We start from the raw sequence: 23,807 nt of genomic DNA on the forward strand, positions 1-23,807 counted from the left end.
GCTTTACAAAAATTGTTGTACCAGTGGGCGGAGAAGCTGCCTAACTGTTTTTTTTCCTGGCTGGTTCATCAATTTCAGACAGATCGGATTGGGGACCACCCACTTCAGCTATTCTCAGGCTAATCACTACACGATTGTTTTAATCTAACTTCAAGCTAGCTAGCTCTCAGTGGCACAGGCGTGAAAATAGCAAACACATCAAACATTTTGGATGATATAGTTATTTCAATAACTGCATAATAAAAACAATGGCATCGCAAGTGCTAAAAAATTGGGGGAATGCGCCCCCCACTGCCAACCCCCAAAGTGTATTACGGCTAAAGCCTTGGTACAATGAATGACATGAGTAATTAGCAATAAGTGTTTGAGCGCTTCTTTATTCCAAGTCTCTGAACGCGCGCGTTTGCCTTCTTTATTTCTTGTTTTCCCCAAGCTTTATATTCCAATTAAATCCTCCATCCACACTACATAATAGTGGCTCTTTGTACTGAAATGAGGTAGCCTACTGCTCTCGATAAGTGAAGAAATGTTCTGGACACAACACGGGTTCACCCCACGTCCTTCTCTGATCCAATACATTTATTTGGCAGATGGGCCATTCAGTGTGCCCCTGTAGTGTACAATGTTGCATAAACTACTGCGTCTCTCTCTCTCCTCTCTCTCTCTCTCTCTCTCTCGCTCTCTTTTCTTGTGACTTCTTCCAGATTTACTGCGTCTTGCAATGAGTTCTCGGGACCGCACGAGGACGGCGCGCACGCTCCAACCAGGCAGTTGTGCAGTGCTCCTTCACTGAACGCGCAATATCAACACTCGCTGTGCACACCACCAGGTGCCGGACTTGGGACACTGAATGAAGATCTCAGAGCCTCTGAACTCATTTTGAGAGCATTTCTAATGATGTCAGGAATCACCGTAAATTATGCTTGTGGGGATTGCTCACCTCTTCCTGAGCGGAACTCCACCGCGGAATCTCACCTGTATCCACCGATAGACGAGGATGATGAACTTCTTAAGTACATCTGGAGAGAATACCTCCACCCTAAGCAGTATGAATGGGTTCTGATAGCAGGCTACATCATTGTTTTCTTCGTTTCTCTAATAGGAAATACACTTGGTAAGTTTCAAACAGTGACATCTAATCAATAAACTAAATCGATACATGCGTTTAAATAATTAAAAAAAAAAAAAAACTATTCAGAAACTGTAGGCTGTTTTCCTCTGTTGCCCTTTTGTGACAATTACATTTAATTGTTTGTACTTGAACAAACCCGCCATTAGCGGAAATTTTTCTAGCAAACCTGCTGAAATTGTTGTGTTGAAGAAAAAAAGTTGTTCTTAGTTCATATGTCCTCTGAGACCAATCTGTTTGTTCAGTTGGCGCATTATATTAGCATCGTACGGTGTGTGGCATCTAACGGTCAGTATGAGGCAGTTGATGGTAGGTTATAGTAGGTTACGTCTTATCATTGTTCATTTTATAGTACCATATACTAATCAACACTGCCCTAATGGTGGCTACCGTTGTATCTGGCGTGTGTCTAGTTCTTGGAGAAGACGAACGACCAAAGCAAATATTTAAAAAAGATTGGCTGGCTATAGATAGAAAACATTACTTTATAGGAAAATCCAAAAATGCAGGTACAATGTGGTTGATGGAGGAATCAACAGATAGCCTACCACATCGCTTACTGAACTTGTCTCACTTACTTGTTTCACCAAATAAAGAAAAACACATTTGAATATTTTTAACTGCCTTCTTAACTACTGTTTTCCCCAGTTTAAAACTATCTTACATGAAGCTGAGGTTCAGAGATATGTAGCCTAATACATCTCACAGGTGGAAGTCTTACACATAGGACGCATATTGCATCCAGGATTGCATTTAGTTATAGTATAAATTAAGATTTAAAAAACAGATAACACCACATCTAACATCAATCACAGATTTAACACTTCCATTTTTGTGAGCTGCTCTGGACGAAAGCGCCTAACGAGATTGTAACGTGATGTAGGCTAGCCTAATGTTAATAACGGCCCTTTGAGTGGCATCGCAATTTGCATCAAAGGAAGACGGCGAATTAACGCGTTTTTTTTTCAATTATTGTTGAATTTATTTATTAAAGTCAACAAATATTGAACCGTGTGCACCGATTACTTAAAAGGTTTCACGAGCAACATACAGAAACCGTTTTTGATTGCGAATTGGACTACACATTGTAACCAAACACGCTAACCACACCGAAATAAATTCAGAAAGTCCTTATAGCAAATGTCATATGGATGAATCTCATTGTGCTATAGCATTACCAATTTGTGTATATCGTTCCCGTTTAAGAATCGAAGTACATTATCTGAATCATAGGCTGGGTGGTTTTCCATATTAGAGTGAACGATGTAGTTTTGCAGCATTGAACGTCACATCCTAACATCTGCATTCATTTCTTCAGGTTTTAGTTTCAAACCATTAATGATTTATTTGAACCGAAAAAAGCCTACCCAATTTGGATTAACATGATTAAATTAGTATGACATAATTGGAATATCTGATGAAGATAATGCCCGTAAAATGTCATTGCCCGTAAATCTGTATTCCCCAGTGCGCCCGCTTATTTGCATTTCCATGGAATTCGGTGTCCAGGAGTTAATAAGCAACAAGCTCTCAGTCTGCTGCCGATGGATGAATGAATAGCCTACTCCTGTTTGTTATGTCAGTAAACTGTCAGATAATTATCTCCCGCGTAAGTGATTTAATTGAATATCCGATGCCTCCATTTAAATGTTAACATAGTTTTCTGATCGAGATCGGCATTTTGGCGATGCGCCAACTTTTGCGCGAGTGCTGTGTATAGGCTATGGTCTCCAAACGTGCATTCTAGGTACAATTTTAGAAGTAGGCTATTTCTCCCGCCGTTTGCGTTTTTCGCAAATATAATATAAATACAGTAAATATTTGATCATTTTAGTTACAGTGCCGTGAAAAAGTATTTGCTCCTGATTTTCTCTGTTATTGGATATTTATCACACGAAATATTTTCAGATCTTTTGATAAAATGTGATATTAGACAAAGGGAACCTGAGTAATTGCATACATTTTAAAATGCATTATTTCATTTATTTAATGAAAAATGTTATCAAACCCATGCGGAAAAGTAATTGGCTCTTTACTTACTCAATCAGCCAATTAAATTTAATTGATAGATTCAGCTGATTGAACACAACCAGGCTTGATTGCAGCCAGCCCTGTTGGCTATCTCATATTGAACCTTACCATCAGAGGGAAGTAGCACCACAAAGTTTCTAAAAGCACTCTATGCCACGGTCAAAGGAAATTCCAGAAGACATGTGGGAAAAAAAGTTTAAATATATCAGTCTGAAAAGGGTTACAAATTTCTAAGCCTCTGGGACTCCACTGAACCACATTGAGAGCCGTTATCTGCAATTGGAAAACACTTGGAACAGTGGTGAATATTGCCAGGAGTGGCCGGCCTGTAGACATTTCTCCAAGGGCGCAGCAACAACTCATCCCAGAAGTCACAAAGATCCCAGAAAATACATACAAAGAACGTTTAGCCTCAGCTGAGGTCAGTGTTCAGGACTCCATTATAAGAATGAGACTGGGGAAAAATAGGATTCACGAGAGAGTACAAGGTGGGAACCACTGCTCACCATCAATGCTCGTCTCACATTGGCAAAAAAGCCCCTGGATGGAACTTTTTTGGATGACACAGTTCCCAGTATGTCTGACATAAAGCAAATACAGCATTTCACGTTCTTACTGTAAAATGCTGTATTTGCTTTATGTTTGACATAATGAGACCTGTGTCATCCAAAAAGTTCAATTTTTGACTCATCTGTCCATGGAGGAACTTTTTGGCTGACGCATGTCCCATTATGTGTGACATAAAGCAAATACAGCATTTCACAGTGAGAACGTCATACCAACAGTCAAACTTGTTGGTGGTAGTGCGATACTGTGGGGATGCTTTCCCAGCTGAAATCAGAATGTGAATTACTTGGACCACAGTGTTATTCCTTTTGGCAGCAGCTGGCCACAGCAGGGATTTCTAGAGTGCATCTTCCAGTTCTTCCCCATTGTTCCGCCCCAGGCTGTAATGTGGTTGGTTTGTGTGGTTGTGGTTGCGTGTCCAACTTAATCCCATCAAATAGACTATCTTCATTGTAAACGATTTATTGGATTATCTAATGTCTTCATTTAAATGTTAACATCCATTTGCAGTTGACATTGGCAGCTTGGCAAAGCGGCACCTTTGATGCGAGTGCAGTGCATTAATGGTACGTGTATGCATGCACACTTGGTGCAAGCTGGGTCCGCTGGGCCACCCCGACCGTAAATCTTTGATTGTCTATGTTCTCCGCTCTGCAAAAACAAGGATATAATGGGAACAAAAATGTTTGTTGACGCAATCTATTTTTGCATATTTATGTTTTAAAATTGTACGAGCTGCCATGCTTATTTTATTTTTTACAAGTTTATACAACCTTTCATGTATCCGCCTCTTCTCTGGTCCCTTTCAAGGCAGGTATGCAGGACTAATCTAGAGATGCTTTATTAAATCCACTGAACGTCAGTTTCTATACAGTAAATATCTGATCTTTTTCTTTCTTTATAAAAAGACCAGTATGATTTGAGCGAGTGATGTGCCAGTGGTAGCGACCCAGTCTGCAATATAGAGAAGGTTTAAGTGCTAGCAGCGCCGTGGGCAGGTTTGCTGTCCCACGGCTAAACATACTGTGTGTGTTTGCCAGGCAATATTTATGCTGGCTCTCCTGTGTGCTTCGGGGTCCCACTGCAGTGTGAGTCATTTCTGCAAGCCGGTCGAGATGGTGCGGCGAGTTTTCCTGTGATTAAGCTGGAGGTACTGACGGGGATTCATTCAGTTTTCCTGCACCTGTGGCAGCGCCTTCACCAGCCCTCGCGCAGAGCTCTTTATACTCGCCTGTAGTTCTCCACCTGCTGCACTTTCCTCATGTTTTGTTTGTATGTTTTACGCTTATTTCGTATTTTTCAGGAAGACGTCAGGGGGTCAGCAACCCACTAGCTTACTCTGCTGTCTCTGCCTTGCACTCTTGTCTCAGAAATGTTTCACTTTTCTCCTTTATGTGAAAAAATATATTCCTCAAGAAGTAATTACCTGATCTCAGTCTTTCGAAATGCTTGAAAAGATTTTAAAACTGAATCTGCATTTGTATTTCACATTGATTGGAAGATTCTGAAAAGGCAAAGCATTATTGTGATTGTGGATAACATTTATATTAGTTTACAGGCATTTTTTGAATAACAAATGAAAGACTGCATCAATCAGTGGAAAGATGTAATCTTTGTGAAGCAATAGTGTTGGTGCATGTAGGCTGTGCTGATTTTACAGAAAAGCAACATTTTGAGCAGTCTTAATTTCTAAGGAAAATATAGACTACATGGCCAAACATATGTGGACACCTGCATATCTCACCCATATATGTTGCTGAACTCCTGATTCCAAAACCATGGGCATTAATATGAGGTTGTTCCTCCTTTTGCTGCTATAAGCTGTACACTGGAAGGTTCAGAATGGCAATAAGCTACTCTGCACTGTTGTACTCTGGGAAGTTTGATATAGGAAGAATCTACTCTGCAAGAACCTATACTGGAAGGTTCTATAAGACACAAATCTACACTAATGGCTCTAAACTGGAAGATTCTATATATTGTTGGCAGTCCCCTGAGAGATGGACGAAGCACGACTGTGGTTGGAGTGTAGAGATGGAGAGTTAGAGCATCATCACTATGGCCATGGCAATAACAAGGAGGAGGCCCTGCCATATTATCAGTGGGATAGGGAAGGTGCAGGTTCACCATGCACATCTGTCCATTCTTCCTCTTCAGTACTGCAATGCTGCTTTCCTTCATACAACAGTACTTGTGCAGACAGCTGATGAAAACCAGCAGTCTCCTCCAAAAAGGCAATTGCCTGCCTCGTGGTACTCTAGAAGTGGCCTAGAGAAGCAAATGGTGAGTGCTCTCCAGCCACCTGGATTCTACATCAGAAGTGAGTGCCTCATGCTGGTGGTGACTTTTGCTCCTAATATCCATTTCAGTGGATGCTCAGGCTCATCAGGCCCCAGAGAGGAAGCTGGAATAAGTGTAATCTTCAGTGACTACTTGCAGGATCTTGGGAATGGAATAAAACACCCAGATAGCATAGTTTGCACAAGAAATGCTCAATTTCTTCATCTTGCCCAAATGGGTTGAAGTTCAGGATTGACCAACAACATGCCTGCTTTGCGATGGAGACACCAAGCTTGACTGGAGTTACAACAGCCAGTTTGCCTACTGTGAGACTGTGGGGCACACTTTCATTTTTATAGAGCAGCTAACACACACAGTCGTGTCGTGAATGCATATAAAGGCGATTTTCCCTGTTATGACAGTTGTGATATATTTTGTAAACTCATGGTTACTGCCGTAGTGCACTATATTGTAAATAGCTTTTATGTTGCTTCATAAACTTAACATAGGTAGGAAGTACATGCAAAACTATGCAGATGAATTCATATTTACATTGTTATGGGCATTCAGAGTTGTACAGTATTCATAAGACTTAAAACGTTTCCACAAGTAAGTTCCGCTTCACTTAAATTCAACCTTGAGTTCTAATTTTGAGCTTGACTGGTAGCCGTCCAAATTTATTTGTTTTGTTTTGAACATTATAAATGGACACACTAGAACAATTGATTATTTCTTAAAAAAACAACCAAAAAAAAAACAATCATAACTTAATCCGTTACTTAGATACGCCCGAAATAAGTAATCCTAGCAAGATAACAAGCGATACAAAGCACATGAATACTGTGACTTCGTAACCACTTACGTTGCACTTTTATCAGTTGGAAGAGATCTGTGGCTTCAGGTCAGAGCAGCACAGTATGTGGTGGACTGGAATTTTAATCATAAATGTTTGCAGGAGTGCCTTAGAGTTGAGCCCACAGCTATGCATGCGGGTCAAAAGGAACATGTAATGAGATGCGCCTTGTGCAGTATTGACCCACTCACATTTGCATTACCGCTTGAAGTGTTTGCTTTTCACTGTGTCATCACACGCTTTTGTCTTGGAATTGCGTGATCCCAAGCTCTGCAGTGAACACATTAATTAGGCACAAACTAATGCTCTCTTTCAGAGATTTTGTAATAGGATTGGAGCAGTGCGGAATCTCTTAGGAAGTCGCGACCTCATATATTGCAGTATTAAGATGCATGCTCATATTCCCAGATGCGCTGTCTTTCTGGTGATGATGAGTTTTCTTGAGCCCTGCAAAGGACGGTTCTACAATGAGCTGTCAATCATTGTTTGAATCAATGAAGACCATTTCCTCTTCATGACAAACCACAATGGTTGGCCCACATTAGTAATGTGGCCAATTATGGCTCCTTCGTTTGTAAGCATGATGGCTCCTTCACGCTCTCCCTGCACTTGTGCCTTTCCTAGTTCAGCAAATTCATGTAATTAACTTAATCCTTAATTAAATTGCTCATACTGTTGTGGTTCTTATGTATTTCGCTCCTGGTTGATCTGCCACTAGAATTTACTTTTATCCAATAAAGTTGCTGTTGTTAAAGCAACATTTCTCGTTATCATATGTTTACATCATTTTCTTGGTACAGAACTATAGTTTTTTTTTTTTTTTTACCAAATAGAAGCCTTCAGTGTCACATCATACAATGAAGGAAATAAATGCAGTATGTCCAAAGGACCCAAAGGATTTTACATTGTCCATTATTGTTAATAAAATCGGTCATTTCTAATGTACCAACCTCAGAATATCTTTCAGTGTCATTTCAATCAGAATATGAACAATCACTCTGATAGCATCTTTATTCACTAATCACATACAGGCTGGAGCATGGCAATGACACTGATAGCCTCCTCTTTAGCTTCTTCGTGCCACATATTTGCTTATGTGAAAGCGCTATGTGCAGAGTGAATCTTAATTGGCTGTCTGAATTTAGCAGACATAATAACCACTTTTCCGCAGACAGGGAAGGCATGCAATGATTGCTTTGGGAATAGATTTGGAGGCTTGCTCTCTGGAACATTTAGGTTTGAAAACAGCGCCCTGACTTGCTGCCTACAGTGAGCGAGCTGCTGAGGAAGATTTCTCTCCTGACAAAACCATTATCAGTTTGCTGTCGAAAGCACGCGGAAGACCACACTGTGACTGCTGAAAGCTGGATAGATTTTGAGAGGCTGTAAATCAGCAAGAACCCAAGCTGTTCATGGGTGAATCATGACTTATCATACTGTACATGTGGGTTCAGAAAAAAAAATCCATCATTCATTCGTTTGCGGTGAGCCAATAAACAAGCAAGATGTCAAAATGCAGATTTTTCTCTCACTGCAACCTTTGAAAATTATCTTTATAATATTAAAAGAAAGCTTTTCTTTTCGTTCTCAACTGTTTGTATTATACATTGACATTTTTTCCCCTCTTCTTTTATTTTCATTTCTTATCATCAACCAGAAATTAGTGCTATTATATGGGGGAGTGTGCAGTGTATTTTTGAAGCAATCCGGAGGTGGTGATTTCAAAAGGCTCACCAATTTAAATCCTCATTCACTCTTTAATGCATTCAATGTGCACCTATGATGACCTCAGCTGAATCACTGTACAGGTACTGAGGGTATTTCATGCCTCTGTGGTTTCAGTCTGCTTTGCCGTATGGAAGAACCATCACATGAGGACAGTGACAAACTACTTTATTGTGAACCTGTCTCTGGCTGACATCCTGGTGACCATCACCTGCCTGCCTGCCAGCCTGGTCGTGGACATTACAGAGACCTGGTTCTTCGGAAAAACACTGTGCAAAGTGCTACCTTATCTGCAGGTGAGTTCTTTTTTCTGTTCATTATCCCGCTCCCCAGGTCACAAGTGAGGAAGTGCATGTCGGCCTCCTTCTCATTTGAAGATGGTTTTGAAAGCTGGAGACAGCAAACCCTTGAGTGACACATCCTGTGACACATTCACCTCTGCGGTCTGGTTATCAGTCAGTTTCCACAGTAAGATATAACGGTGCTGTATTATTGGTGATTATATTTGCAGCTGCTGCATGGAGAAGCCCCATGAGGGAAGGAGCACATGTCTTACTGTATGCAATGTCCCTCTCTGTCCCTGGGACCCACGCTTCCAGTAGATCGTTTGGTCTACAGTATTTTGTCAAGTAGTCCAGGCCATTCAGTCAAATTAGCAAATACAATATTTTCGTATATTTCATTACTTAAACAACTCTTAGTCCCCCTTCATACCTTCTGTCACACTCCCTGTCAGGCAAAAGTCCCATACTAGTGGGGTACAGATTACATCGCAAAAAAGGAAACCATAGGGAACATGGTCCCTTTGATCCAGGCAAACCAGTTGGTACTGATCTTCAGTGAAATTGTCTAAACTACAGGATATATTGAAGCACTGCTGACGGAGGGCCCCCGCCCCCCCCGCCCCCCCCCCCCCCCCCCCCCGGAGGCTGGAGGCCTGAAGCAAAAGCTATTTGATTCCTCTGTGTATTTACACATCTGAGCATCTAACAAAAAATCACCATTTTTTTTTTGCTTGGCTCCCTACCAAGACCACAGATGTCCTTTACTAGTGCCATGATCACAGAGGGTAGGGGATTGCCGAAAGCTCAGATTAGGAATTCAGAATTAAGTTAAGGACAGTTAATTCAATTAAATAACATACACTGCATGCAATGGCAAAAAAGCTGTGTTTCTTTTATAACTGAAATCATAAGTAAGGAAGGCCAGTAGTAATTGAATGTGTTCGATTTGGTGGGCTAATTGGCCATACGAACTGTAACGTTACTCCTACCCACCTACCTGTGTAGCTGCCATCAGTATGCTTTTTTTCTGCGGAAGATGGGGAGTCAAAGAGAGATTGTGTTCAAAGTCTGGACATAGCTCATGATACCGATTTATATGTGTCAACCCATTAGATGGTATTTATTACTCAGAATATTTTCCAGTCCCCCCCAAAATCCACCTTGTGATCTCAGTAGGGGGTTGCCCTGGGAAAGCTATTTTACAGACCTCTACTCCAGCATACAGAGCCTGGAGCCTTGTCAGCAATTATCTGGAGCTGTGTGATGCTGTCCACCATGGAATACAGTTTTTTATGAGAGAGGTAGTTGATGCACAGCTCCTGATGAGAGCTCAGATGTGACCAAGAAAGGAGTAGTGCTGGATGCCTACCTGTACTATATGCACGCCTACCTGTGTTATGTACTCACCCACCTGTGTTATGTGGGGAGATTTGGGCATTTCGAATATTTACACACATTTTTATGCTGAAGGTGTAGATGAACAGAATGCTGCTCCTGGATGGTTCATTTCCCATGACACAGATTATGCTCTGTTCATTTAGCATCTCTTGGCTCATCGCCTTATGGTTGGTAATTGAGTTCCCAATGAGTCTGGACCTTGGACCTATTTTCTCTAACTCGTCCTGTATGCTGTGGGCTCTGCCTCTGCTAAACTTTGGTGAGGTTGTGTTGCTGGCCATCTTCCATCTCCCCACTCCCGAGTAGTCCTATTTTATATGTTAATGCAGGTCATTACACTACCGCACTCAGTGTATGTTTGCCTTTTGTCAGCTCTCCAATTTAAAACAGCAATTTCTCAACCTTCATATCTTCGCAGTTTCAAAACCAACCTCAATGCCATTTTGCAGGTGGACTACATACACCATGGACTTGCCAAATAAAGATTTTGGTATAGTTATATTACGGCCTTACTATGTTTTGGATACCCCCTAAAATTATCATTAAAAATTCACGCTTTTTTGTGCAAACATAACTCAATTTAAACACAATGGATCCTGACACAAGATCCCTTATTCTATCGGTCATTTTGAGTGTGCTTTTTATATTTTTAAGGCTGTAGACTTTAGAAAATTTTAATGAGAATTGTTCATAGATTTAACATGGGGAGACACAATGCTAGTCTAACTTACAAGATCAGGCTAGCTTCTTATGGAGTAAAATTTGTGTCTTTATTATGCAAAGAAAAGCAAGAACCTTTTGTGAAAATTTTGCTGAAATTTTGGCTGATGTGTTGATGTTTTTGTGCGTTCGTTTTTGTTGCTTATTGAAAGTTTGGTTGCGTGCTGAAATTTTGGTTGCTTTTTTAAGTTTTTGCATGTTTACATTTTTTGCATGTTTTAGTTTTTAGGAGTTGAAATTCTGGTTGCAAGTCAAACACAATCCTTTGTGCGGAATCTACGTGGAGGCATAGGTCATGCCTCTCTATTGGCCAGTTAACTTTGGAATGAAGTTTGGCTACACACAATCAGATTTGATCTCTGATGTTTAAATTCTCCCCCTTGTCAAATTATAGTTCCCATTCTATAGTTCCATCATGAAGGACACGTTGACAATGGCGTAGCCTGTATAGTCTTGTAATATTCATAATATACAGGCTACAGTATTTACAAATTAATTTGTGCTCCTGTACTGTTGGTTGCGGGGGCACATGTGACAAACTAGTTATTAATGTCACATTTAACAAGAGAAAATGGCATTAAATCTGGCTAGCCTGTTCTGCTAAATACAAATGACACGAGTTTCACGTTTAATAAAAGGAAAAATGGCACTATAGCTGGCTGGCTATAGCCTCTTCTGATCAATACAAACAGTGAACTTGCTATGCTTGTGCTGCAATCGCAACAAGCTTCCTCAATCGAGCCATGGCAGACAGTATTAAAAAACAATATTCCTTCTTGTGTTTATAGTGATGTCCCTCCAATATTTAACAACAAAATGAGAATGCAACCCATTCCATATGAAATTAATAAAGTTCATTCAGACCCAGGAAGGTGCAGAAGTGAATATTTTTAAGGGCTGAGAGCCTGTGGTCATTGTGGATATTTCCATTGGAAACCCTGAAAAGTGGCAAAAAAATTACTGTGAATTTTCTATTATGTTTTGTGTAACGTAGGAGCATGACAAATGTGAATTCAGCTTTTCTTATTAATGGGAAATTCCATTACATTTGATCCGTGAAAGTGAAATATTTTTATAGACGAGAAATTCCGTTTCTTACATGTGGTTGATTACTTGTGGAAAGTAATGGGGTGGTTGTGGGGTGTTAAATGGTGATTTTGTGCCACATGGTATTGAATGTGGGTGTATAGACACATTGTGCTTTGGAGGAATATTTCTCATGCCTATGGTAATGTAATCAATATACATTGATAGTGCAGTATTATAGAAAATATGATTTAGACATTTCTAATACTTATTTTTGGATAATGTTTTCAATTTCATGTTCAAATTCAATAAAGATTACATGTATAATAATGCCATCCCAATAATACATAATAAGTCCATTTCAAATACCACCATGACTACCTTGGAAATGTAACATCAGTCTTAATTTTCCACAGTGCAAATATGTATATGGTTGTCACTATGAAGAGCATGAATTAGGCTCTTTGAGAGAAAGTTTTAATCTTAAGCAATCTGCCCAGTGGTGAGTACATGTTGTTTGAAGTACAGTAGACATATACAGAGCTGTAGCAGTTGTCACAGATCTGTGCTGATACCCCTTGATGGAGAGCAGGCTGATGTGACCGTTAGGGATGATCAATTTCATTTCCTGTCTTATGAGGCTTTCGGCAATTGCAAACATTTCACTTAAAACACTTGTGATCAATTAGGAAATTTGTATGGTTTTCTGGCTTATTTAGACTTGTTATGTATGTCATTTACATCAATTCAGGATCACTATTTTGGATGTTTTGGTTACATTAATGCTTGTTGCATATACACTCACTGATCTGGGAATGTTTTAGCCATGTCTGACACAGTAGCTCACAGAACTCGGGTGAATGCACTCACCTGAACCAGTAAGAGAAATGATGTTCTTTTGCATTGTAATTTGTTGTGATTAAGAGCAACCTACACTGTAATGCAATGTGATGTCATGCAATTCTCTCCAGTCCCTCAGCTTTGAGTTATGAACTGTATTGTTTGTGCCTCACTACTGTGGCTGGCCAAGTCAGTTGAAAATCGTGTGGTAAAATTGGCAAATTGCAGCTTTGCAGCCATCTGATCAAAGTGTTACACATTTCACATTCTCACTTAACATAACCTCCGCCTCTTAAAAATATGTGCCGGAAGAACGGGCATCTGTTACTGTATGCACTGTGAAGGCTTTTGCTGTCCATGGCGAGATGGCAATACATTTGCAGTAAATTCAGTCTTTTAGCAGATGCGGTTAACCACAGAGTGGCCTACAGCGCACACGCTGATTCCTTGGTGCCCTACTGACCCCGCTGCCCGCTCTGGCTCTGTCTCCAGACCATCTCCGTCTCCGTGTCGGTGCTGACGCTCAGCTGCATCGCGCAGGACCGCTGGTACGCCATCTGCCACCCGCTGATGTTCAAAAGCACGGCCAAGCGGGCGCGCAAGAGCATCGTCCTCATCTGGGCGGCGTCCTGCGTCATCATGGTCCCGCAGGCCGTGGTGATGGAGTGCACCAGCCTGATGCCCGAGCTGACCAACAAGACCAGCCTGTTCACCGTGTGCGACGAGCACTGGGGAGGTGAGGCCTGCCGCTAACCTGACCTGCTGCCGCTGCCTCCGCCGCTGCCGCTCCTCCTATCACGCCTCAGTGCTACATGCCGTATTAACCAATCAGATATTCAGCTGAGCGCGCACAACACTTTCGAAAAAAAAAAAAAAAATTCTGTCTTTGTTGTCATGGAACCTTCTGATGAGCACGGCAGAATGTTTTTGATGTTGCGTTTGATGTTTTTTTACTTGTAAAGACCCAAGCGCGTCTTCAGGGGTTTCATCTGTCTGATGAAACAGATGGCGCCCTGAAGTACGATTCCGATTTGACATGAATAACCCCCCTCATCAGTTAATACTCGTCATCATTTATTACTCTGCGGAAACTAATTTTAACTTCTGAAAGTCTGTGTAACTGTGCCAAGAATTACCCATTCCATATGAACCTGCCAATCTGCAGTGAACCACGAGACACTTTCATGAGATCAAAGTTATGATGATGATGACGATGATGACGATGAACATGCAGTGAGCAGCTATAGATGGCTTCATATCATTATGATCACAGTAATACGATGATGATGATGATGAGGGTAATGATGATGATAGTGATGATGGTGGTATTGTAATGATGATAGTGATGTTATTGTAACATCATTGTGGTATTATAGCGATGATGACGATGATGATGATGATGATTGTGGTTATGAAATGTGATGGCGGATGCAGCTCCTTCATTTACAGCATCTGTTTGTGCCGGATCACCAAGCAATTTTATTCAGAGACAAGCTTTGTCTCATACTCAAGCTGTCTCAGATTCCATCATAACCATCTGATCAAACCACTGACACATCACCACGCCATGAATAATGGACAAAAACCTCCTTCACCAGCTAGGGCTCAGTGGAAGCTCTGCGAATTTCCCTGGTGTAAAGCAACCTGCCGAAGATTGAATAAATATTAAATTCATCGTAAGAGACTTCACATGGCGTTTTATGTGTCAGGAAAAAAAGAGTGTTGGTGGTCCCATACATCTTCCATGGGCAATAAGCAGGCTGTACTGCTAATGAGGATCCTGCTGGGCTGGATGACAGATAGCATTATTTAACCAAACAATTGAACTGATTGAGTCAAAAGTGAAGTAAAAAAGTTAAGTGAAAGCCATGTTTTGTGCTTAAGCAATGCTTTCATGGGTTTATCTTTCTGTATGTGGGTGCCTATGCCTTTGAAGCTCTTTTTCATGTATAGGTGGGTTTGTGTGTGGGTGTTCAGGTCCTTATGACAAACGCCTTTATTATATGTTCTGATCGGCAAGTGTATTATACGCCTCAGTACAAATCGCATTGTGCAGAATACAAGGAAACAAAAAAGCTAAGCGAATATGTTATTGTCTGTGCCTAATGTGACAGGTGCCTGTCAGTGATTCTCCTTTTCATGTTGCAGCTGAAATCTACCCCAAAGTCTACCACACCTGCTTTTTCATCGCTACATACTTTGCTCCCTTGTGTCTGATGGTGTTGGCCTACATTCAGATATTTCACAAACTGTGGTGTCAACAGGTACGTGTGCATGACAGAGACAACTACCCAATTACTAATAACGCAAATGTGATCATCTGTATGCATCCAAAGCTTTCAAAATGTCTAATGGTGAAGTACAGTAGACACCCTGCAGGGAAACTATGCTGACTAATTGCTTGAACACAAAGGCCAGTATGCTTGAGATGCAAAATGAGAAGAACTGAAATCTTTAAATAAAAAACACATTCATTGCTTTAGCAGCACACACCCATCAGCACCACCCCCCTACTGACAAACACACACTGACCTCACCATGGAGGACATACGAGAGGCCATGAGGAGGGGGTCACGCTTCCCTGGAGCAAATTTTAGTACTAGTTTCAGCACAAATCCTTAGGGACAATCAGAAGATTACATACATGTTCCTAACATTGACACTCTCTCTCTCTCTTTTTGTATTTAAAAGATGTTCCTGTAACTAAATATTCATGAAGAGGCATGGCAAAGGACATGAACATTCATGAATATTCATTTGATTCTTGTGATCTGTAATAAAGCACAAGACACTGTTGTACCAACAAGGAACCTGATAAAGTAAGGGAATGTAGAGAGTGGAAGGAATGCAGCAGCTGACAGTCTGGGGAGGGGGATGTTCAGTCTCATCTGAGAATTACCCAGTGTGGGTGTAAGCTTTTGCATTACCTCAGCTCTAAAAAAGCAGCTAATCAAGGTCTGCAAGCTTAACGGGATGGTGCAGAGACAGAAGAAAAGGCAGCATGCTTCTCATGCGTAGGATTTGAACCTGTGGTCTTCAGTGTGTGGTCTTCAGATAAGCCTTTTCATGGCAGATTCCGGGAACGTCCACCGTGCTGCAGAGGAAATGGAAGTCTCTGCAGTGTTCGGCCCAGGCCCCCGGCCCGGGCGAGTCTGTGAAGGTGCGGACCAGCACCGTGTCGGCTGAGATAAAGCAGGTGCGGGCCAGGCGTAAGACCGCACGCATGCTGATGGTCGTCCTCTTGGTTTTCGCCCTCTGCTACCTGCCTATCAGCGTACTCAACATCATGAAAAGGTACCAATGCTCGATTTATAGTTAAAGGATAACACCATGCTGAACTACTTATTGAAAAAGAAATCGCAATCGTTGTCACTTTATAAATTTGTTTCAGTAAAAATGATGAAGGCCAGGTTCTTTGTAATGATGAATTATGATAACCAAAGCAACAGTACGTCTCTCTGACTTGTTTTAACAAATTTGGACAGTTCAGTGAGTGGTTTGGCTGCATGCTTGTGGGTCTATATATCATTATCAATAATTATTATCATTCACTTATCAATAAAGTAATTACATTCCCTACAAGATTCATAGATCCATCCATCCATTATCTATACCTGCTTATCCTGGTCAGGGTCGCGGGGGGTGCTGGAGCCCATCCCAGCATGCACCAGGCGAAAGGCCCCTACAAGATTATTTTCGTAAACTAAAACTAAGATGAATACTTGCGAAAAAACATTGTGAACTGAAATAAAAATAAAATAAGTTATTGCAAAAATGAAAACTAAACTATAACTATGTACTACATATACCAAGATCACTCTTAAAACTAACTAAACCCAAATGGAACTTAAAATCAAAAACTAGAAAAAAATGAAAACAAAATGATTGTTTAAATTAGGTTAGTTGATGTGGTTAAAATCAATAGTTTTATATAGAATATTTGATAATCACATATAATATTAATGATTAATGAACATTTTGTTGTTAATATGATGTCTGTAACTACTTAAATTGGGTAGGTATAATAAAGCATTCTGAATATAAACAGCTTATTTGAATGCCTTTACATGTGTTTCCAAACACATAGATTTTGATCTTACCAAACAGTTCATTCAGATAAAAAAGATGAATGCCGAAATGTTTGTCTAAACTTTCGTAATCACAGTAAATGATCAAATTTGATGGTGCGCAAGGCCCATTGTTCTTCCTTCTAATTTTTCAAACATTGTTTTCATTTATTTCATAAATTGGAGTTCCCCTCTTATTTTACCAAACAGAAACATGGGCTGTGAAAAAAAAGTTTTGTGGTGGAAAAAAAAGATATTCGAGTTATTGAGATATTCGTGTATATAGATTTATCTGAATAGCAGGTGACAATAGAGAGCCGTGGGCCTTTGTCCTAGAATTCTTTAGTAACACACTGCTGTGCATCAGCCCGGAACAAGGCACTTAATCTCCACTGCTGCTGTTGAGCAAATGTGAATGAAATATGTAATTTCCTGCCTGTAAATGTAGTCTCCACTGAGCAGTGAGTCAGTAGAAGCTTTGTGTGCATACCACTACGTATGAATGGACTCAGTGAAATAACGGAGATCAGAGGACCTGCATTTGTTGGCTTTGTGTGCCTATGAATCAGTGCTCCACTTACACTGAATTTGTTATCTTCAGTTTACTAGCATTGATAGTTTTTCATCATGTGACTGCTTTTCTGATGCTGCCTCCTCGCAGGGTCTTTGGAACATTCAAGAACACCAACAACAGAGAGACCGTCTACGCCTGGTTCACGTTCTCTCACTGGCTAATATACGCCAACAGCGCAGCCAATCCCATCATTTACAACTTCCTCAGCGGTGGGTTTTTATTCAGTCGCCCATCAGCCTTCCTTTTTTCCAATGTGTGTCACATAGCCGTCTTTAGGAAGCATGCGCCGCCATCTGCTGGACACAGCAACACATTACAAGAGGAAGCTTCTGTGTTCCGTCAGTATGTAGCGTTTCCACCGGGAGCTTAGCTTCAGTTATTCAGATGCACTGTATTCAGAGCTTTTCAGTGTTCATTGGCTCAAGCATCCTCATATACACCCTTAATGGTATGAGTTGTATTCTGCTACTCTGCTCGACCTTTTTGACCACCCCTTTGCTAGCCTATACCACGGCATAATTAGAATTCACTCTTTTAATACCCAAGCCCAGGCACATTCTGTTGGAATTCTCCCTATGGATTGGTACTGAAATATGTTATCAAACCCTCTCTTTCTGCCCATCGACAGGAAAGTTTCGAGAGGAGTTCAAGGCGGCGTTTTCCTGCCGGTATTTGGGGACGAGCCCTAGCAAAGAGAAGCGGGTCAGAGGGAGGACCAGTACGGACAGCCGAAAATCCGTCTCCACTCAAGTCAGCCACTTCGACAACGTCTCCCGGATTTCTGACCAGGTGGTCTAGACCAATCGAGTGAAGGGTTACTGTGAGGATACTGCTGAGCAGGGCGGGAGACACTGCTGAACAGGGCAGGAGGCTTAATCTGGAACTGAGAAAGAGGTTGTACCTGAATGGGACACGCGGCTTGTTTGGGTACTTCTTACGCTATCACTGATGCCATCTTTCAAGGATTAATCCCTCCTTTCCAGCAGCTGGCGATAGAAGTGAAGTGGAACAGAGTGGACTTGAAATGGATGTCGACCAGGCCATTTGAGCAGAATGTAACACAAACTGACCAGGCACTGTTCACTTTCGCTGTGAATATTCTGTTCGTTTCCTTTGAAGAATGAGCAGGTGAATGTATGCATGGATGAGTGTGTGAGCTAGAGAATGAGTGAATGATTTAATGAGTGAGTGAGTGAGCTTGAGAGTGAATGTATGAATGAGTGGGTGAATGGATGACTGACTTCAAGGCGCTAAAGAGAGAGAGTGAGCTGGAGTAAAATAGGATCAGTGGTTGAAGTATGGCTTCCTTCAGCCCCAGGCAAATAAAAAAACACAATAAATTTGTGACACGCATTGTGCCAGGAACAAGTCCGCATACAGGGTATGGAAAAACACAGAGATAAAAAGAACGCAGGAACAGAGAGAAAGCAGTGATCGAGGGTTATTCTGATTGACTGAGGCTCACGCCGTGCACAGTACAGCTAGTTCCTTTTCTTTTTTTCCCCGGTAACAGTGAAAAAGACATACTGTGCTAGGCGAGTTGTTCAGACTTCTCTGTGCTTTCCTTTTGTAATTCCAGTTGTGTGCCTGTGATATCATGTTGGCAGACTGTCTAGAAAGTATTTCCGTGATGCCAAACATTTTATTTTTCAGGATTAATAATATAAATTTACCAGATGATACTTGGCAAATTAAGGGAGAGGGTGGGTTGTGTCCTTCTCAGAATGTCAGCGAATCCTCATCAAATGTGAAAGCCCTGTCTGTGAGGGACCAGAGAAGTAGCCCAGCAGGGGGAGCCACTGTCCCAGAACTTTTTCAGAATACTAAACCTAAGTTTCTAAACTCAGTCTCACACGCTTAGCATAGCTTTGCTCAGTCACTTGCTGTAACTACTGTACTTCAAGGGAAACATCATGCTTTGCTCTGGAAGTTGATTTTGCCTACAGGTATTGCACAAAATACTGATTACAATTTATCTGTGTATATACTTGCTCTTTGTTCATCCTTGGTTTATTTGCCTTTCAAAGATGATTTTACTGTATCTTGTTTGTTGGGTTTGTAAGTTATTAATGTACTTATTTATTGTATTCAGTAAGTTCTGCCAGAAAAGGTTGTGAAATCTTAAATGAAAGCATTTAAATTATCTTATTTCAATAAAGTATTTTCCTTTTTTGTGGACAGATACATTTTCAGCCATATTGCCTTCAATGTCTTCTGCATGACTGTGATGCTGTAGTGAAATCAATTGCAAGTGACAGTATTTCCAAACTAGCACTATTTTTCTTATTTTGATGGATGACACATTCCTTTTGTACTTAAATTCACAACATACCAAAGCACTTTGTGTACAAAAATATGAGGGTGAAGTTGGGATACAGAGTAGTGTAGATGTTATTTGAGAAAATTTACTGGTAAAGTCCAATCATTGATTTGCACTGAAACACTCCGTATGTAAAGTGAACCCTGCTTAATTTATGATACTGTATGCATGCATATTTTGCTAGATATAAGGGGTTTATTGTGGTTTCTATTGCCTTATATTTTGCCTTGAATATAAGTAACACACTCAAGGTGAAGGTTTGTTGGATCAGCCTAACCTGCTAGATTCACAATGGTCCAGCAATATCAGCACTCTCAGTCAACAGCCTCATATTCAGTACCGTCAGTGCAGTAATTTATTAATGCAGATCGCTAAATAAAAATAAAAAGAGAACATAAATGGAGAGCTATTTTACGGTACAGTTATGAATTGTCCTTGAATGCGGCAAGTTGAGTTGTAATTACCTGGATAGACTTGCTGAGCATTATAAAGTCCAAAGCAGACTAATAATAAGCAAATGCAGCACCATAGGCCAGTAGACAAGTGGAAAGTCTACTCGAGTGGACTAACTTACCCATTCATGATAGCATGATTCCATCCACCCACACAATTCTAATGGGTTGTGTTATGGAGTCTATATGTGAACTGTAGAATCCACTTCACTGCATAACTGATGATCACTATAATGTGCGTACGCAGGTTTTTTCTGCACATACTGAAGTAAATCAAGGAAACACATTTCCAGTGGTAATGTGAGACCCGCCACATGCTTAGATTATGAAGCATGGGGTTTTAATCATGAAAAGAGATGCTTTTTTCCTGAACTTTTATAACTTTTTTTGCATTTTTCAGGTACTTTCTTTTAGCAAACTTCTTAGCATTGTTCTTGAGGTATCTTGCAGTGAACCCTCCAAGGTTGTGCTGATGTAGTTTTCTCTTTATTTCAGTCTAGGCCAACATCATGGAGAGCGTTCTTGATCTGTCTGACGGTTAAAAGGGGGTTTTTCTTCTCAACTGAATGCATCCCTCTGTCATCCACTACAGGGGTCTTCTGTGGTCTACCAGGTTATTCGCTATTACTGAGCTCACAGGTGCGTTCTTGCTTCTCATCAACATACCAAACCATTGATTTTGACACATTCAATGTTTTGGCTATGTCTCCAATGAATTTATTCAGATTTTTACACCCCATGATGGCCTGCTTAATTGGCATTCACACTTCCTTGGTCCTCATGTTGAGAGACAACAGTAACAAACTCCAAATGCAAATACCACACCCAGAATCACCTCTAGACCTTTTTTTAACTTTCCTGTGCAGGAACTAATGATGCAACAACACACAGCTGGCCAAGAAACAACCGAGCAGCCAACTGTCCAACTACTGTTTGTTCCCCAAAACGGGGGGGGGACTATGTATAAAAAGGGTTGCAGTTACTACACAGTTCACCCAACTATATATATGGATGTATATACCTGCAAATTAAAGCCGTTACAGTACCGCTTGTACCACACTGTTTCTGCTTGGCTCTGAGACGACAGGTAGTGTTCCACTCACCAATACAGTTTGTGTCAGGTGTTCGTTGTGCTTCTTCTCATCATAATTCACAGCTTGGTGTATGATTGTGTAAGCCATCTAACACTTCCAGTTTGTCGCCTTGACAATAAACCTCCTGCGCAAGATATTTTTATACCCCTGCTCCATATCCGTGTTATTATTAAAGTCTTGTAGCCTTTCATTATTTTTCTCTCTAACTATTTTGAATATTGAAGGAAAGATGCTCCTTCAGAATAATTTCATAAAAATGTACTTCTATAATGAATGAGTGGGGAAAGCATTGACAGTTTGTTATGAATAATTCATAACATGAGCACATTAGTAATCCAATTCAAATATAAAGGGCATTGTTACTCATTTTAAAATGACACTGATCATTTAAAAATATTTACAGGTACTCTGACTGCTGTACTGTGGTAGCATTTGTGTGGAGAGAAACATTACCTGGAGGGGCAGCAGGATTTCTAGTCCTACTGTGGTCCCTAGGGCATATTCAGAGAAGTGCTAGAAAAACCGTGTTTTATAAACAAATATAAGGAGAACATGAATATAAGTACAGGTGATAGAAAAACATCCCTTAAAATTGCCTTCAACAAAGAAGCTCTCAGACTCTTAGCTGCTAATAAGCATGGCAATAAGCTTGCTACCGCAACAAAAACTTGACAGAATAAAATTATAATAAAGGATAATATTTAATCCTATCCATCAGTTTGGAAAATGTGGGAAACATTTATCAAAATAACCTCAGCTCCACTGTCTAATGCTGGTGAATGGCAGACAGTGATTTCTTAATTTATGTTGTCTTTCACTGAAATATTTCAAAATATTTTAAAATTGTATTTGTATTTCAATGTATTCTTAAAAGGCCCTAAATACGATTTGAAAAAATGTTTGGTTTTCCATTAAAATATACATTATTTAATACAAATTATTTAATGTGTAAATGTATATGAAAATACATAAATGAGTATTTAATTACATTTTCAAATACAACTACAAATACGTATTTGTATTTGACCCAGGTCTCCATATATTCAGTGCATTAAGATACAACCCAGTTTGACACTCCTAACTTCAGAAAATATAGCACATGTGCTGTAGCAATGGGCAAAGTGTCATTGCAAAGTTGTCCAAGCTATCATGGAGGAACTTTAGATTAATGAACCTAAACAATACATTACATCACATCACATGGATGAGACGCTTTGGCTTTAGTGTAGAATAGGTATTATAGCTGTCTGAAGCACAGCAAAGCCTTTGTAAAAAGTAAAAAGCCTGATGAATACTGACCATCTTACTGCTTGCAGTGGTTACTTAAGATGCTCTGCCAGTGTACTTTCTGCTTCCAATGGAGAAAATCAATAAATAATTAATCACAAAGTGCTGATGAATATGAAGTTCAAAGGACTGTCAGCTTTAAAATGCAAACAAAAATGTGTTTTTGTCAGTGCAAATTTGATCCAAGAGCTATATCATACAGAGCAGGGCACGAGCAAGAGTTTTTCCATCATAAGTGCATTTTTATAATCTCATACCCACAGGGCAAAGTTTGTTCTTATTAAGTGTTATACATAAAAAATGTCTTTGTTGTGCAAAGGGACATTGGCATTTCCCTTGTGTATCATAGCAACAAGGCTCATTTGGATTCCAAATTTAAATAAACATTATTCAAAGTTGCACAGCATTAAAAAAAAATAAAAAATTCTCCTGAATAACCATTAAGACTTTACAGTGATTACCATGCAGGTGAAATGAGAGCACAACTCATTTAGCTAAACTCTAAAATGCAGCATTTATTATCTTAGCCACGGGGACAAGCACAAAAGAGAAAGTCTGAAAAGGTTCTTGTGCTGTGTTTGCCAGGGAAATGAGCTCAGCACGTTTCCTCTGATTATCAAAGCAGCTGAACGTTCATGTGCAACTTTAACAGCAGCATGCCCTCAGCTATGACTCTGTCCTAAGAATATCTGCAGATTTTAAGACAGCTGTTATTGCTTGGGAGTGACGCTCCTGGTGACTATTTAACTCCATTGATTAAAAGCGACTCATTCAGTGACTCATTCCTCACCGAAACAATGAAGTTGTTGTTCCTCGCCCATCATCTGAGCTGCCACTTTAGGATAGTCACCTAGCTGCCACTGATTTGGATCAACAGATCCTGGACCATGGCAGCTCTGTGCCTTATAAAGGAAAAAGGGGGAGGAGCCAGACCCTCAGCAGCAAGGTATACCAGGACCATACAGGAAACTAGACTTATGACGGGCGTGTCCAGCAGAGACCCCGAAAATAACGCGTCCTGTGTCCTGACTCTCTCCTCGCTCTTTCTCCTACCTGTACACCTGTACATCCATTGAGGCCAGTGGCCTTTTTTTGGGATCGCACGCCATATAAACTTTTTCTTTATTGTTTGAGATAATTTAAATAATAAAGTGTAAATA

General features: G+C 40.4%; 1 protein-coding gene across 2 annotated transcripts; it reads left to right on the forward strand.

Moving 5' to 3' along the window:
- The first annotated feature begins 676 nt into the window (after positions 1-676).
- hcrtr2 (hypocretin (orexin) receptor 2) lies at positions 677-19,305 on the forward strand. Of its 2 annotated transcripts, none has more exons than XM_035399861.1 (7): positions 677-1,114; positions 8,703-8,881; positions 13,346-13,589; positions 15,002-15,117; positions 15,927-16,147; positions 17,582-17,703; positions 18,123-19,305. In XM_035399861.1, exons 1-7 carry the CDS (start codon positions 895-897, stop codon positions 18,290-18,292), a joined length of 1,272 nt encoding a protein of 423 aa, XP_035255752.1. In that variant the 5' UTR covers positions 677-894; the 3' UTR covers positions 18,293-19,305. The 2 variants fall into 2 exon arrangements, with proteins under 2 accessions (XP_035255752.1, XP_035255753.1); XM_035399862.1 differs by lacking the exon at positions 677-1,114 and adding an exon at positions 3,347-3,648.
- The last annotated feature ends 4,502 nt before the right edge of the window (positions 19,306-23,807 follow it).

Source organism: Anguilla anguilla, chromosome 18 (genome assembly GCF_013347855.1).
Source record: "Anguilla anguilla isolate fAngAng1 chromosome 18, fAngAng1.pri, whole genome shotgun sequence".
In the NCBI taxonomy this organism is placed as follows: Eukaryota; Metazoa; Chordata; class Actinopteri; order Anguilliformes; family Anguillidae; genus Anguilla; species Anguilla anguilla.